The sequence below is a fragment of the Chaetura pelagica genome, unplaced genomic scaffold, assembly GCF_000747805.2.
Source record: "Chaetura pelagica isolate M959 unplaced genomic scaffold, ChaPel_1.0 scaffold757, whole genome shotgun sequence".
Taxonomy (NCBI): Eukaryota; Metazoa; Chordata; class Aves; order Apodiformes; family Apodidae; genus Chaetura; species Chaetura pelagica.
The window spans coordinates 97,233-112,851 of NW_009970727.1; the positions used below are offsets into that span (position 1 = coordinate 97,233).

Sequence of the window (15,619 nt, forward strand, 5' to 3'; positions counted from 1 at the left end):
GTGCTCAATGCTTCTTAGTGTCTGTGGTCTTCATTGTGCTCTGAAATCAGATATGGACCAATACCCACCAACTGAAGCTTTCCAAGATGGTTCAGAGAACAAAGTTCTACAGAAATTGAATTTATTTCCCACTGAGGATGCCAGTGCAGGAAACAGGATTTTCTTAATCCTTGTGCTTTGGAGTTCTTTGAGGTTTTAGAGGTTTTTGGGGTTGGTTTTTTTTTAATGACTGAATAATTCTTTGAAAACTGATTCCCAAGATTCTGGGTTTGAGCCTGGAGCGAATTTTTACAGCACAGTGTGAGCTCCCAGAAACAGTTAAACATTGACATAGTTATAATTAACTTAAAGGAGTTAATAAAACAGAACTCGCTGTGGAAATTGGCAGTAAAGTCACATTTTCGTCAAGCTCCCTTGTGGTTATAAAGCTTCAGAGTGGAACAGTGTGGTGGGGTGTGTGGGTCCTCCAGTGCTTGTACTGAACAACTGAAACCAGCTGAAGTTCTTGGAGCTTGTCATGACTCCTGTAGGACACCAGCCACCTTCCAGTCACACACGGGTGGGATGTTTCAAAATGGGGTAAGTTTTGGGTTTCAGGAGAAGGATTTCTGTGTTCCAGGGCTCCAAGAAGGTTGATGTTCAAGGAGTGTGCTGGCCAGGTGGGAGGTGGGATCAGTGACCACCGCAGCTCTGGTCTCCTGTCTGTCTTTTAAGTTGTGGCTTATTCATGTATTCACCATAACTCTTTAATTTGTTGCTTTACTTGCCTTTTAGAGGAAACACCGAATCCTGAATCATCCATAATCTTTCCTTGTGTGTTTTCCTTTCTAGGGGGTGGAAAGCAAAGGTGCTTTATTTAATGCAGCACCAGTTCCCAAGGGACCAGTGGAATGCTGCTTGTTTCACTTTTGCCACTCCCAGGAGAGGGATGAATATATGAAAGAATCATTTGATCTGAACCTCCCACCTGTCCTGAAAGATGATTTCCAGACTGCAACTGCAGGAGTTTGTGTCAGTTCTGAAGACTCCTGTTAGTTCTGGAATCAACTCTTGGACAAATGAAGGATGCCTCTAGTTTCCAAGGCTAAACATCCAGCACCTTTCCTGCTGCCTCAACTTTTCTTTTTGCATCTTGCACATTGGTTTAGAAAAAGAAAGTAGCTAGTATCAACAGATCTGTGCAGATGTCTTTAATCAGTTCCCAAATGTGTAACAATGGCACAGAGAAACATAATCAAGTCATGTGTTTTATTTTAACACTCTTTTAGGGTCAAGAGCTAAATTGTTTCTGCTGCATCTGGTTCTTGAAGCTGTTACAGGATCTTGCCATAAGTTTTTCCAGGATTATGAGCCATGCAAGAAAAGAAAGTAGGGTTTGACCCAGTATTTAAATACTCTAAGTGATTTGCTAAGGGAGAATTTTTCAACTATACACTAGAACCTTACTGGTAGTCCAAGAAGAACTGGCTAAACTAGTGTCCTTCTTTTCCTTCCATTTCCTATTATTTTATTTCCATTTTAACTTATCTTTGGCTATATTGCAATGCAGCTGCACACTTCTGGTACCTTTTCTTCATGTGGAGCAGTGTTCAGTTGTTCCTCCTCCCCTCTTTTCCTTCCCCCACCCCTTAGCTGGAGAAGAAAGGTGCTAACTGGGTGAGAAAGGACGAGTTTATGGACACTTCTTAAAATGAGATCTACCTTGATGGAAATAAAATGCAAATCCAAGGAACAAACCTAATATAATGTAATTGTAGAGAAGAGTTCAGCTTGTTCATTTCCAAGTCCTTGAAATGCAAGGTGTTAATTCTCCACCACCAAACTCTCCTGTGGCACAAGCCATGAGCAACACCAAACACCTACGTTTAGATCCAGTTGTTGCAGTGTCTTAAACAGCTCCAGCCCTCTAATCTGTGCAAGGTTTGTTTTTCCCCTTGTGAACTGTTTACAGGTTCTGACTCATCTCGTGTTTTCCTTTAATCATGGCTCTGTAATTTCTCCTGTTAGTGCATTCTTGTTGTTCTTGTGGGTAGGCTTGGCAAGCTGTTTGTTTACCTATGGAAAAGAGAGGAACAAATTTTTGTTCTTGGTTGTGTGGATGTTTGTCAGTGACTTCTTTCAGTCTGTTGGTGTGTGGGATGGCAGGGCTGAACCTGCAGATGCTCCAGCTGCCTTTAGTACACGTGTTGCACAATGTTGAAAGAGCTGATTTTAATGTTTATTTCTTGTCATGGAAGGGGTCAAAAACGTGAGGCAGGAAGAGGCAACTTTCATGTGAAGAAGCAGCCCTGAAGCGTTGTGTTTGGCAGCAGCTCCAGGCAGGTGCCCAGGGAGTGCTGCAAATGCTGGGCTGTGCAGGCAGCCTGCTCTGCCTCCTCTGCTGTCACATGAAAACCACACCAGATCTGAGCTGAGGAAGTTGAAAAGATGCCTCATTTAAGTGGTTTGGGTTAAATAAACACCATTTCTTCCCAAGGTGCAGAGCAGCCAAACGTCTGTGGTGTCAGGGCTTAGATTCGCAAGGCAAGAATCCACAGATACCTAAAGAGAAACAGGTGGGGAATATCCATCCCATGCAGCATCAAAGATGCTTTTGTGCTGAGAATCAAGGTGTAACAAAGCTGCTTTGTTAACTGACCAACCTTGGTAAAATCTCTTTCCATTTTCAAACAGGAAATCTTGCTGGTCCACACAGGAAAAGCAAAAGCACTTGACAAAAGGCTTGTAATTTCTCTACTGACAGCCTACTTCATTGTTAAACATGATTCTTTAATGCACTGGATCTGGTGTGTGATTGATTTCCTTGTAGCCTGTTACCCAGCTGAAACTAGCAATATAGCAGCATTGTTTCTTTTTCCTTGGAAATGGTGGATAAATTCCTTGCTCTTTGAAAATATTTGTGTCCTGAGACCTTGCAGAGCTGGGGAGCGACAGCAGTTGGCAGCTGCTTCATCAGCCTCTGGGAAATTGTATTTTTAAGGCCCATTTTTTGTTCCACACTACAAACCTTGGCTGTGCTGGTGAAACTCAAGGGTTAAATCCCCAACACTGTCGCATATGGCAGTGAGCAGAATCACAGATGTTGATGATACAACATAATTAGTATTCTTTTATGTAAATGAAGGCTGTCAATGTTACCATAGTGTCTATACTCTTTCAAGCTGGAATCTCTGCCACTTAGTCTCTCCAAGGCTAGACAGGATTATTCCACAATTTTCTGTCAAGACCTGAGCAGAAAAATAAAGAGGAAAGAGGGGAAAAAAAGGTCAGGGTGGAAGGTGAGAGGGAAGTGGGAAGAGATGCTTCCAGCTTGGAAAGGAGACCACATCAGTCCTTTGTTTAGTGTAGATTTTCAAAAGTGTCTTTCCAGCTTCCAGGGTTTGTGAGCCCCAAGGAAAAGCATTTCTGAACTCTTTTAAATAAACCCCTAGAATGGTTATTGAGACACTGCAGAATCACTCTGTGGAGAGGAATTCTGAAGTGGCCACTTGTGCTTTAATCTGAAGTCGAGAAGAATTAAAGAATAGAAAAGCTTTGATTTTTCTTTGACAGATTCTATCTTTAGCATAGGGAAAAAAGGATAGAAATTAAAGTAAATTTGCAGAATTTGAGGACCACTAAAAATACTTTTTCTTAGCCTGGTCATATAGGTTTTCTGCATACCAGTTAAGGCAACTGCTCCATACCTGTCCAAAAGCTTTGGAAACACAGGCCTTGGCCTTCATTATGTTCATTGTATTAAACTTTGCTGGTAGTAAAATGCTTTTTTTTATTAACTAAATACTCTGTATTCCAGACCTGACACCTCCTGTGACATCTATAACTGCTTTATACTTATTATCTCTGTCCCTCCTGAACTTTGTGTTCAAGCAGTGTAGTTGGAGAGGTGTAAATCTTCCTAGAATTATTACAACAGACACATCTTTGCACTCTTTCTGCCTTTGGCAAAATGCAGCTTTTTCCTGTTTCTCTTTCCTCTGTAGTTCTTACTTTGTTGCAGTTCACACTAGACAACTATTCATTACTTCATTTTTATTGTTTGAAAAATCATCTAGAAAATACATTCATTCAGGACAGCTTTTTTTTTTTCTCATTTTCCCCTTCTCCCCCCCTTTTTTCACCAAGTTACCACCATTGAAGTGTTCACAGGAGGTGCAGGTTTTTTGCTCAGTTTTTTTAACTCTGATTTTTTTTTTTTTCCCCTCTGGCATATGTTGGGTCATCCACTACAAAAGACTTAAGATGAAGAGGCTACATGTGATCAGCAGATTTATAGATTATCAGAAAATGAAAGCAGAAAAATGAAATTCCAGAGCTCCTCTTCCATGTGACATCTCTTAACATCTGAGCATTTGGGTTCCTGGGTGCGTTCATGCTTCGACTTCCAGATAATTCTGTTCTCGGTGATAAATGTGTTTTCCACAGCAGCTCTTGCACTGAGGGGATTAATCGTGTTCAAAAGCAGCCCTGCCAGCACTCTTTAGTTTGTTTGTGTGCATCACAAGAATGTTCTCTCTCTCTAGGGCTTTGAAGCTGTATTCCAGACCTGACACCTCCTGTGACATCTATAACTGCTTTATACTTATTATCTCTGTCCCTCCTGAACTTTGTGTTCAAGCAGTGTAGTTGGAGAGGTGTAAATCTTCCTAGAATTATTACAACAGACACATCTTTGCACTCTTTCTGCCTTTGGCAAAATGCAGCTTTTTCCTGTTTCTCTTTCCTCTGTAGTTCTTACTTTGTTGCAGTTCACACTAGACAACTATTCATTACTTCATTTTTATTGTTTGAAAAATCATCTAGAAAATACATTCATTCAGGACAGCTTTTTTTTTTTCTCATTTTCCCCTTCTCCCCCCCTTTTTTCACCAAGTTACCACCATTGAAGTGTTCACAGGAGGTGCAGGTTTTTTGCTCAGTTTTTTTAACTCTGATTTTTTTTTTTTTCCCCTCTGGCATATGTTGGGTCATCCACTACAAAAGACTTAAGATGAAGAGGCTACATGTGATCAGCAGATTTATAGATTATCAGAAAATGAAAGCAGAAAAATGAAATTCCAGAGCTCCTCTTCCATGTGACATCTCTTAACATCTGAGCATTTGGGTTCCTGGGTGCGTTCATGCTTCGACTTCCAGATAATTCTGTTCTCGGTGATAAATGTGTTTTCCACAGCAGCTCTTGCACTGAGGGGATTAATCGTGTTCAAAAGCAGCCCTGCCAGCACTCTTTAGTTTGTTTGTGTGCATCACAAGAATGTTCTCTCTCTCTAGGGCTTTGAAGCTGGGCTGCCTTGCCATGAGGACTTAAGTAGTAATTAAATTCTCGAAGAAGCGCCAAGACTCCTTGGGCTGCAATGGGGATGTTCTGCACCCCGGATGCTGCGTCACGGAGGAAAGGATGTTTAAACATGACTCCGTGAGTACTGCAGGGGGTCTGGGAGCTGATCCTGCACCCTGAGCTCTTTCACTTGGATTAGAGCACTGGAGGGACTGTACAAAAGAAACCACACAGTGCTTTGGTTGTGCTTTTGGTATATTTTATAAACCACATGCGTGCAGGATGCGGAGTAGAAGCTTTTCGTGCCTTCTAGTGTCCCTGCTTTGATTTCTCTTCACTTACAATGTAGTAATTTTGTAAATCAGTTGCTTTTTCTGTTTATGTGTGTTCATGCGAACACGTACACGTGCAGATCTTCCTTTAGGTTTGCTATAACCAGGTGTTACACATTTCATTTTCTTCCCCTGCTGACTTTTTTTTAAAACATTAAAATGTCTGGGAGGCTGTGGAGAATCAAGAGAACTCGAGGGTAGAATGTAAAGCCTGCAGCCTTGCAAAAGCTCTGGTTATGACAATTATCTGATATTTTTGTGGCTTCTGTGAGAAGTTGGTAACCTCAGTCTAGTTCCTGATGACATGCATTCCAATTCCAAATTCGTTTTGTATGTATCAATTTTAAGGGGACAGCTAAAGATCAAACGTGTGTGTGGACTGAATTAATCTTTTTTTCCTTGGAAGGGAGCCATTCAGGTTGGGTAAGGCATGCTGGCAGCTGGCTGGGCTGTCCTGAGTAGACAGATAGACAGTTTTGTTCTGTAGACCTTGTCAATCCAATATCTTTTGCTAAAAACTGCTTTAAAAAAAACACCCCACCAACCCTGCCTAGAGAAATAATGCAGTTGGTTGAGGGAAACCTGTGGTGGAGATTGACAAGACGTGACATCTGTATTTTTATAGGGCTTTGTAGCTGGTACAAAAGAGATCATTTGAAATACCTCTAGTGGCTCTAAGATGCTTTTCCTTCTGTTTCTTGCCTTCCAAGGTCAAAGCAGCGAAGACTTCTGTAAGACATGGATAGATGCAAACATGTTGGGCGACTACGACTCGCCCAGGACCACTCTATCCTCAACCCCCAGAAGTGGCACTGCGTGGACTGCCAGACAACTGAGTCTCTCTGGGCTTGTCTCAAGTGCTCCCACGTGGCTTGCGGGAGGTACATTGAGGAGCACGCACTGAAACACTTTGAAGAAACCAGGCATCCGTTGGCGATGGAAGTCAACGACCTGTATGTCTTTTGTTACCTTTGTGAAGATTACGTCTTGAACGACAACCCGGAGGGTGATTTGAAGTTGCTGAGGAGTTCTCTTTCAGCAATTAGAAGTCAAAAACATGATCCGTCAACGAGAAGCGGCAGGACGTTGCGGTCGATGGCTTTGGGGGAGGACGTGTGCAGCCATCAAAGGAGCCCTCAGGGACAATCTCAGATGCTCACAGCTCTCTGGCACAGGCGCCAGTCCTTGCTGGCGAAGGCGCTGCGGACCTGGTTCGAAAGGAGCTCTAGGGGGCAGCTGAAACTGAAACAAAAGAAACAAATGGAGGAGTTGGAGAAGAAGAAGGAGGCGGCCAGGCAGCGGCGGCAGGAGATGAAGAGGCAACTTCTGGAGGAGCTGGCAAACACTCCTCCCAGGAAAAGTGCAAGGCTGTTGTCTCACGTGCACAGAGAGAGCTTGATTCCAAGGAAATTCAGGGAGGTGGCGAGCGCTTCCCCTACCTCAAGGCAGATGCAGAGCAGCAGATTCAAGCAGTTTTACTCCATCCGGCGAAAGCCTCTGATGACTCCCGGGGTGACGGGTCTGAGGAACCTGGGAAACACATGTTATATGAATTCTATTCTGCAAGTGCTCAGTCACCTCCAGAAATTTAGAGAATGTTTTTTGACACTTGATCTCTGTGAAACAGAAGAACTCTTAGCCAAAACTGTGAATGGGAAGTCTAGGATGCCTGGCAAATTGGCAAATGGGCCTGCTGCTAATGAGTCGGGGAAGACTGACAAACTGGGATCATATGGCACACAGGGCTTGCCAGCTGGCTTAAATGGTGGCTCCTCCATAAGCAGGAGTTTAGAACTAATACAGCCCAAGGAACCGAGTTCAAAGCACATCTCCCTCTGTCACGAATTGCACACCCTCTTCAGAGTGATGTGGTCTGGCAAGTGGGCTCTGGTGTCCCCCTTTGCCATGCTGCACTCCGTGTGGAGCCTGATCCCGGCGTTCCGAGGCTACGACCAGCAGGACGCTCAGGAATTTCTCTGTGAGTTGTTGGATAAAGTGCAGCAGGAGCTGGAGTCGGAAGGAACGAAGCGCAGGATCCTCATCCCTTTCTCTCAGAGGAAGCTCACCAAGCAGGTCCTGAAGGTGGTGAACACCATTTTCCATGGGCAGTTGCTTAGTCAGGTATGCACCTGCTTTTGCACAGAAAGCGATTGATACCACAGAGCAGAAGCTCTGTCCCTTGAGGAACGACTGGATAAGTAAGAGAAACTGGTTAGGAGTGCCTGGCAAGAAAGGAATCTCTTGGGTTGCTGTGCAGGTTGTCAGCATTTCTGGTCCTTGTCACATGTGATGTAAACTCACTTGCCTGTTGCCCCTTCAGAATGAAATCTGCACAAGTACAAAGTTCTGAGCCCTTAGTTTTAAGTTTTTACCATGTTTTTAAAGTGTCTTGGTAATTTGTTTTGTCTCTTCCTGTTTTTTCCATGGCTGGAAAGAATATGATGGAGGACAGAGAGGGCAGTTGTCTTGTGCTGTAAAGAATAACGTTTCTGTGATAATTTGGTTTTGCAGGCATTTGAAAGTCATCCTCAGACACTGAATGTGCTTAAAATCCAGTTCTGTAGGAGCTGTAGTGCCTGCCATGGTGCTCAGTCTCTTATTCCTCTGCTCTTCCCTTGTCTGAAACATATTATTCCCCACAAGGCAGACCTGAGAGCCCAATGTCTGTCAAAAGACCTCAACTACTTTTGCTTTTCAGGAGCAATGAAATGTGTGCGTAGCTTGACACATGAGGGTTTGTAAGATCAGACCACGAGGAGTATTAGATGTGTGTGTTCTCATTACTATTTATATCATCCTCCTCAGTGCCAGCCTTACTGAGCTTACCACTGATAAGAACTTAGGTGCATGTTGAAGATTAAAAGGTCTGTTTTTCAAGGTAAAGCTTTTGGCTTTTCAGGGAAATGAACTTCTTGTGGACTTCTTAACTAAAAGCTCTTTGTTCAATTGTCTCTTGACTCTGGTAGAAGGTGCATGTTCCAGGTTCAGTGGTAAGTCTGTTAACACCATGAAGATGTTCACAGATCACTTGTCTGCTACTACCATTCACTATAAATAACTTTCTGAGCTATTTATTGTGCTCATGTAACTCTGGTGTGCAAGTACTATATTTAATTTCAAACCCCTCCACACACAGAAGTTACTGGTGCCTTCAGTGGATGAAGCTGCAAGGTTTGAAGTTGGTTTCTGGCAGATGGTTCTCACCATAACACCAGTCTGACCAAATCTCTTTTCTGCTTTTGTTACCTCCTTGTGTTCCCACTTGATGCCTCTGACTTTAATTGAAAACTTTTCTCCTGTTCTTATCTATAATACTCTGGGGTGACATAAGAAAACAAGTGCATCTGAAATTTGTGCTTTCATGCTTCATTCACGAGCAATTTTTCTTTAGTTAGCAGGTAAAACATTGAAGGAATTATACACTTTGAAACATGCAAGGAGAAGTAGAGAAAATATGGAAGGAAGATTGTGTGATAAATGTTCATGTGTATTTTTTTGTAGTAGAAAACAGATCAAAGGTGCTTGTTCCCTAACTGTGAATTGGTCTTGTACCTGTAATGGTGTTTATCTGAGGAAGTGAATCCCATAAAGGTGAATATTGTCTCCATTTTTTTTTGAGAATTGAGAAAGTAGTCTGAATTACCTGCTCAGACTGGAAATAAGCAGCAAAGCCCTTGCCTCACAGATCATCTTTATGTCTCTGAAACTGCACTGCCTTTTGGGCACAAACTGGCAGTTTAGATGCAAATGGAGGTGCAGTCTGCAGGTGTCCGTGTCCGTAACCTCATTTGTGAATACCCGTCTCATTCCCAGGTCACCTGCATAACGTGCAACTACAAATCCAACACCGTGGAGCCCTTTTGGGACCTTTCCCTGGAATTCCCCGAACGTTATCACTCTATTGAAAAAGGGATTGTCCCTGTCCAGCAGACAGAGTGCATGCTGACAGAAATGTTGGCCAAGTTCACCGAGACTGAAGCTCTGGAAGGGAGGATCTACGCGTGTGACCAGTGCAACAGTAAGTCTGTGCTGTCAAAATCACCTTCTGTTTGCAGAGTCTAAGCTTTCTGGTGCATGTTTTGTGGGGCTGAGAACATGGATGGCTCTTGTGGGACCTCCCCCGGTGCCCTGCAGTGCTGTAGCCAGTTCTGGAGCCCCCACTACAGGAAAGGCAAGGAGCTCCTGGAGAGAGTCCAGAGGAGGCCATGGAGATGATCTGAGGGCTGGAGCAGCTCTGGAGACAGGCTGGGGGGGGTGGGGTGTTCAGCTTGGAGAAGGTTCTAGGGAGTCCTTAGAGCACCTTCCAGTGCCTGAAGGGGCTCCAGGAAAGCTGGGGAGGGACCTGGGACAAGGGCAGGGAGGGATGGGACGAGGGAAACAGTTTCAAACTGAAAGAGAGGAGATTGAGATGAGATCTTAGGAAGAAACTATTCACTATAAGGGTGGTGAGACCCTGGCCCAGGTTGCCCAGGGAAGCTGTGGCTGCTGCATCCCTGGCAGTGTTGAAGGGCAGGTTGGATGGGGCTTGGAGCAACCTGGGCTGGTGGGAGGTGTCCCTGCCCGTGCAGGGGGTTGGAACTGGATGATCATGAAGGTTTCTTCCCACCCAAACCAGTCTGGGATGATTCTGTGATGTACTGTGCCCTATTCTGTATGTGTAGGAAAGTTACATTCTTCCTCGGTGCTCGTGCTGTTCTGGCTCCTCCTGTTGGCAGCTTTTCCTCCTTTGGGTCCCAGTTCATAGCCAATATGTCACTCTTGTCTCTGCCATCCAGCAGCACATTTTACTATGGATTTAATATAACCCTGTTGAGAACTGCTCTTGCTGCCTGTGTTGGAGGGGAAGGCAACTTCCAAGAATTTCTTTGCAGGGAAGGGGGTTGGATTTAGAGACAGAAGAGGGAACCTTATTCCCTATGATTTGCTCATCTCTGCATGGCAGAAAAGCTTTTATAACAAGTCATCTATATGCTGCCTGTCCTTGATTATATCCTGTGACCAGAAATCACAGATGCAGAGTTCTCAAGGTCTGCTGCCAGGTTAGAGTTTCCAGCTCTCTGTAGGCATTTTGTCAGGATGCAATGAACTGACATTACTCTGGGAGTCTCAGGTTAATGTATTACCCTGATGTGAATGCACAGGTTTTGCTGTGCTCAGCTAGAAGATGACTTCTGCTTTCCTGCAGTAGGTCTGAGTGTGTAAGGTCATTATATGCCTGAAAATAATTTTTAGCCTTGTGTATAATCATGCAGCTCAGCTACTCTGATAAGCTGGATTTGAAAATCTTTCCATCCAGGTATTTATGGCAAATGTTTATCCCCTTGGGAGGAATATGCCAATAATTTGACTTACATGGCAGCTAAGCAGCTGAAGGAGAAAATATTTGTAGAGATCTGCTCTCTCTCAACTTGCAAATCTGTTATCAAACATCTTCACAGGGCGTTGGGAAATAATCATTGCCTGGATGTTCTTGAAACAAAGCTAAATACCATTTGAACAGATTCTGATTCACAAATAATGTTCAGAGTGTTGACATCGATGAGCACGGCTTCATTTTAACTCTGTTTTCTTTGATTCTTTGGGAAAGCCCAAATTTTAACAGTTACTTCAGAGTTACATGGCTAAGGAGGCATTAACCAGCTGAGAAAAAGGTCAGGGAGAGACAACCAGCCTGCACCTAAGTGCCAGAAACTATTGGGGGCACTGCTTGTCAGACGTGATGGAGGAGGAGCAACCCATCTGTTCTGAGCTGGTGCAGTGAGGTGCAGAAATCTAATTAACAGGTACATTTCTTACTCTGAAAGCCACCTGGCTTCCTCCTGAGATAGTGGTATGTTTAGTGTCCTGCAAAGAGTAATCACTGGGAAGAGGAACCTTCTTTCCTCTTCTCCAGTTCTGGTTCAGAGGTTGTTTTGTGCCTTGGGGCAGGCAGAAGCCCTGTGAGAGGTGCAGCTTGGCTGGGAGCATTTTCTGCTGACTTGTATTCATATTTTTGAGCTAGTGAGGCTTGCTGTTGCAAGCCTTATTCCAGTGCTTTGCTAAGTAGTATTTTAACAGAATACAACATCAAATAATACTATCTGTACACAAGTAGTTCACCTGTTGAAGCTGCTACTGCCCAAAATGTCTGGGACCATGGCTCTGTCTGAATCTTTCTGGTGTATTCCTCAGAGCAAGATGTCACCATGAGCAGCTTGAAGGTGATAATTGATGGTGTGATTAGGAGCATGACAAAAGTGAAAAGGCTGAAGTATTTGTAAACATGTGAGTTTTGATCCTAGAGAAGCTCCTGCTCAGAGGAGGGATTCCTGAGACCTGCTTGCATATCCACCTGGAGTGCACGTGAGCTGGGAATAGAGAGTTCACAAGGTGCCCTTTTCCCCTGCTGAAAACAAATGATACCAAAACTATATATTTTCTTTTCTTTCTTTTTTTCCTGGTAGGCAAACGGCGAAAGTCTTCTCCTAAACCTCTTGTTCTGAGTGAAGCTAAAAAGCAGTTAATGATTTACAGGCTACCTCAGGTCCTCCGGCTGCACCTTAAACGATTCAGGTGAGCAGGGCCACTCTGTGGTGTCAGCCAAGCCACTTGCCTCTGTCTTTTTGGACAGAAATTACTCCTTTGGGCCCATAACGTCTCTTGCTTTCTGGGAAATGCATGTACATAAACATTTTACCCCAAGGAGTTGTGTGATACCCTCTCAGAGTGCTAGTTACCTTACAGTCAGTTGCTTGTTTGTAGCATGTTTCCTACTACACACACCATGTAATGTTTTGTAAATATGAATCCTGATTTCCTTGAATTGTACTCAACAATGTTTGTCTGAGTTTGCAGACAGCTTGAGCTTTGGGATGGATGAACTGAGAAGCTGAGTGAAAGATTTGTTGAAGCTGGAAGCCCATGATAGTTAATGCCAATATTGTGTATTTACCTCTTGAATAAAACATAGTGGACAAGGTTCCAGATGTTATGAGAAGTTTCTAAAATGCTTAGCACAGGCAATTGAGGTGTGGGTGGTTTTGCATTTATATAACTGAGTATTTTAACTGCTGTCACAGCCCCGAGAGGTTGTGGGTGCCCCCTCCCTGGAGGTGTTCGAGGGCAGGTTGGATGAGGCTTTATGCAGCCTGGGCTGGTGGAAAGTGTCCCTGCCCATGCAAGGGGGTTGGAACCTGATGATCTTCCAGGTCCTTTCCAACCCAAACCATTCTAGGATTCTGTGATTCTGTGTTTGGCTTTCTTTGTGTTTGGCTGTTGCAAATCTCAGTCATATCCTAACAAATAACAAATGGACAAAATCAGCTGTGTCCAGGAGATGACTGGAGTAGATGTTAGTCTGAAAACAGAAGGAAAAAAAATGACATGACACCTACTTGACCCTGACTAGGAAAGCTCTTCAGAGCTGTTCAGCTGTGGCTGCTCCTGTGTGCCTCTTCCCACAGCCCTGAACTGCTCTGGAGAAGCAGGATCCTGAGTCTTTGATTCGTGCCCTTGTGTTTGCAGGTGGTCTGAACGTAATCACCGCGAGAAGATTGGGGTCCATGTCCTCTTTGACCAGGTATTAAACATGGAACCTTACTGCTGCAGGGACTCTCTCTCCTCTCTTGACAAAGAGACCTTTGTCTATGACCTCTCCGCTGTGGTGATGCATCACGGGAAAGGGTTTGGCTCAGGACACTACACAGCATATTGCTACAACACAGAGGGAGGTGCGTGTGCTTGGGACAGGGGAAACAAACCCCAGAAACTCCTGCTTTATTCCATAGCCATAGCACTCTGTAAAGCTTTATGATCCGAGTAGGTTGGAGTCAAGCTTCCTGACATTCAGTAGTTTGTTTCCCACAATGTATTGCTAGTAGCATGTTGGTTTATTTCTTTTTTTTTCCACCTTCTATTTTTTTGCATACAGCCCCAGATTGCTGCTCTGTGCTTTGCAGCCCTTTGGGATGCCTTTTATTGCTTGCTGTTAACAGCATGAATGCTTCATTTTCTCATCTGCTGTAACTCCATGGAGCTGCTCCAGCTGAGGGTCTTTTCTGAGTATCCTTGGGATGATGAGATAAACAGAAAGTGTTTTGAAACTGGACAGGGACTATTCATTAATAACATCCGCAGGGTTTTGGTGAATTTCCAGCAGTCTCTTTCTGCAGCTGAACTGGTATTGACTCTGCCTTCTGACTTGTGGAGAAAGAAGTACAAATTGCCTGTCTCCAGGGAATTGTTATTTTCTTAACTGAGTCTTTGGGCTTGAATATGCAATTGGTTAAATTAGGATTTGGTATTTCTAAACTCTGTTAATAGCACAGAAAGCATAAAAATGTTTTCCAGATTAGAAACTTCTTTCCAGAGCATCTGTAGGGGAAAAGGTACAGATGCCTTTTCTCCTACACTGCCCTTTTTCTCTGTGGGTGTTTCCTATGAACAGTTCCAAAATACATTCAGAAGGGACGATGCCTCCTGTGCTTACATCCTCTTTCTCACTTTGATTCCCAGGTTTTTGGGTCCACTGCAACGACTCCAAACTGAATGTATGTAGCGTGGAGGAGGTGTGCAAAACCCAGGCCTACATTCTTTTTTACACTCAAAGAACAGTGCAGGACAAAGCAAGAATCTCAGAAAAACAACTCCAAGCTCAGGTGCCGTCCAAACACAGTGATAAGGACAGAAGACTGACATTCCCATGATGGGGAGCTCTGTAACTCAATCAACAGTCTCAGTTGTTTGTTTATTTTAAAACCATTGGGGTTCACATCTTTCCTCTTGGTAGGAAAAAAAAAAGTCCACTGCAGGAAGGGGATCAAATGGTGTTTGTTGCCCAGGGTCTGGAGAAGTGCATCGTGCCGCTCTGATACGTAAGATTGTTGCCAGAATCTTGGGTTTTGAAGCATCTTGTTGTTAAATTATGCTCACAACATGAAATGAGAAGGTTTGATGCTGTGTATCATTCATCTCCTCATCAGGACCAGAAAATAGGAGCATTCAGCTGGCTTCAAAACCCATCAGTCCTTAGTAATGCTGATAAAACTCCAGAAGGAACAGGTATGGTACTGCCCTTTCATGGTCATTCAGATTTCCAGGGTTTGAATCCCACAGTCACCCAGGCATTTCTTTGAAAGGTTGTTGGATAAATGGAGTTGACTGCCCTGAGAAAACACTCCCCCAGGTCTCAGCTATCTCTGTGATACCAATTTCTTTCCCACCAGTGGAGGGCAAACCCATACCTGGCAGGCTTTGCCAGCAGCTCTTTTTCTCAGTGTTACCAGGGCTGTGTGTACTCTTGATGGTTTATTCTCTAGGCTGAACTGCATTGGCAGCTATATTCACCAGGAATGTGATTTGAAACCAGTTCTGCTCTGGAGAAAGTGCATTTAAAAACAAAAAACCTATAGTAAACCAGGAATGTACCTGTGTCTCATGTCTGTTTACAGTGGCAGCAAACCCCAAGCCTGTACCACAGGCTTCTGCTGGCACCAGGATTATGAAGAAGTCTGAGCCTTGGCAGGCACAGCTGTGACAGCAGAGGAGCAGAGGCCTCTCAACCAGCACTTTTTATACAAGTGCAGCTGTTTTCATCAGGGGAACAGGGTGGTGGTGATACCACAATGGTGGGAAACAGAGCTGGCTTCTCTTGCTGCTTCTGTAATGGGAATATTCACTAATTGGGGTTGTCACACAAGGCCAGGACCAGGCAAAGGCAGTGAGGCTGCCCAGGGGTCATGTTCAGAATTCAGCTGTGAAGTCCTTCTTTCTGCTGGGACATAAAGGGAAGGAATGTAGTTGAAGTCTCAAATTCCATGTCAAGTTTGGAAGGCTCCAGAAATGTCTGTATCTATCATCATCTTGATTTTAGAATTCTGTGAGAAACATAAGGCCTTAGTTGACTGTTTGTAGTCACTTCTCAGCCTACAGTTGCACCTCAGGTGGTTTTATAATTTGGGGGTTGGCTGTTCACATGTCATGTTTTAATCAAATCTGAGTATGTAACTGCAAAGAGACATGTCTCTCAGTC

The 15,619-nt window shown here is 43.9% G+C and overlaps 1 protein-coding gene across 1 annotated transcript; it reads left to right on the forward strand.

The window, feature by feature from the left end:
- Positions 1 to 5,271: 5,271 nt before the first annotated feature.
- USP49 (ubiquitin specific peptidase 49) lies at positions 5,272 to 14,294 on the forward strand. Its single transcript, XM_010007065.1, has 6 exons — positions 5,272 to 5,416; positions 6,321 to 7,731; positions 9,424 to 9,628; positions 12,054 to 12,162; positions 13,114 to 13,319; positions 14,104 to 14,294. The coding sequence occupies exons 2-6, from the start codon at positions 6,349 to 6,351 to the stop codon at positions 14,292 to 14,294; spliced, it is 2,094 nt and encodes a 697-aa protein (XP_010005367.1). The 5' UTR covers positions 5,272 to 5,416; positions 6,321 to 6,348.
- The last annotated feature ends 1,325 nt before the right edge of the window (positions 14,295 to 15,619 follow it).

Bases quoted from the DNA above. Each gene is read 5' to 3' on its own strand.
- USP49 (XM_010007065.1), top strand. From the start codon at position 6,349: ATGGATAGATGCAAACATGTTGGGCGACTACGACTCGCCCAGGACCAC. The intron at 9,629-12,053 runs GTAAGTCTGTGC...TTTTCCTGGTAG, and splicing joins CGCGTGTGACCAGTGCAACA to GCAAACGGCGAAAGTCTTCT. The intron at 12,163-13,113 runs GTGAGCAGGGCC...TTGTGTTTGCAG, and splicing joins CTGCACCTTAAACGATTCAG to GTGGTCTGAACGTAATCACC.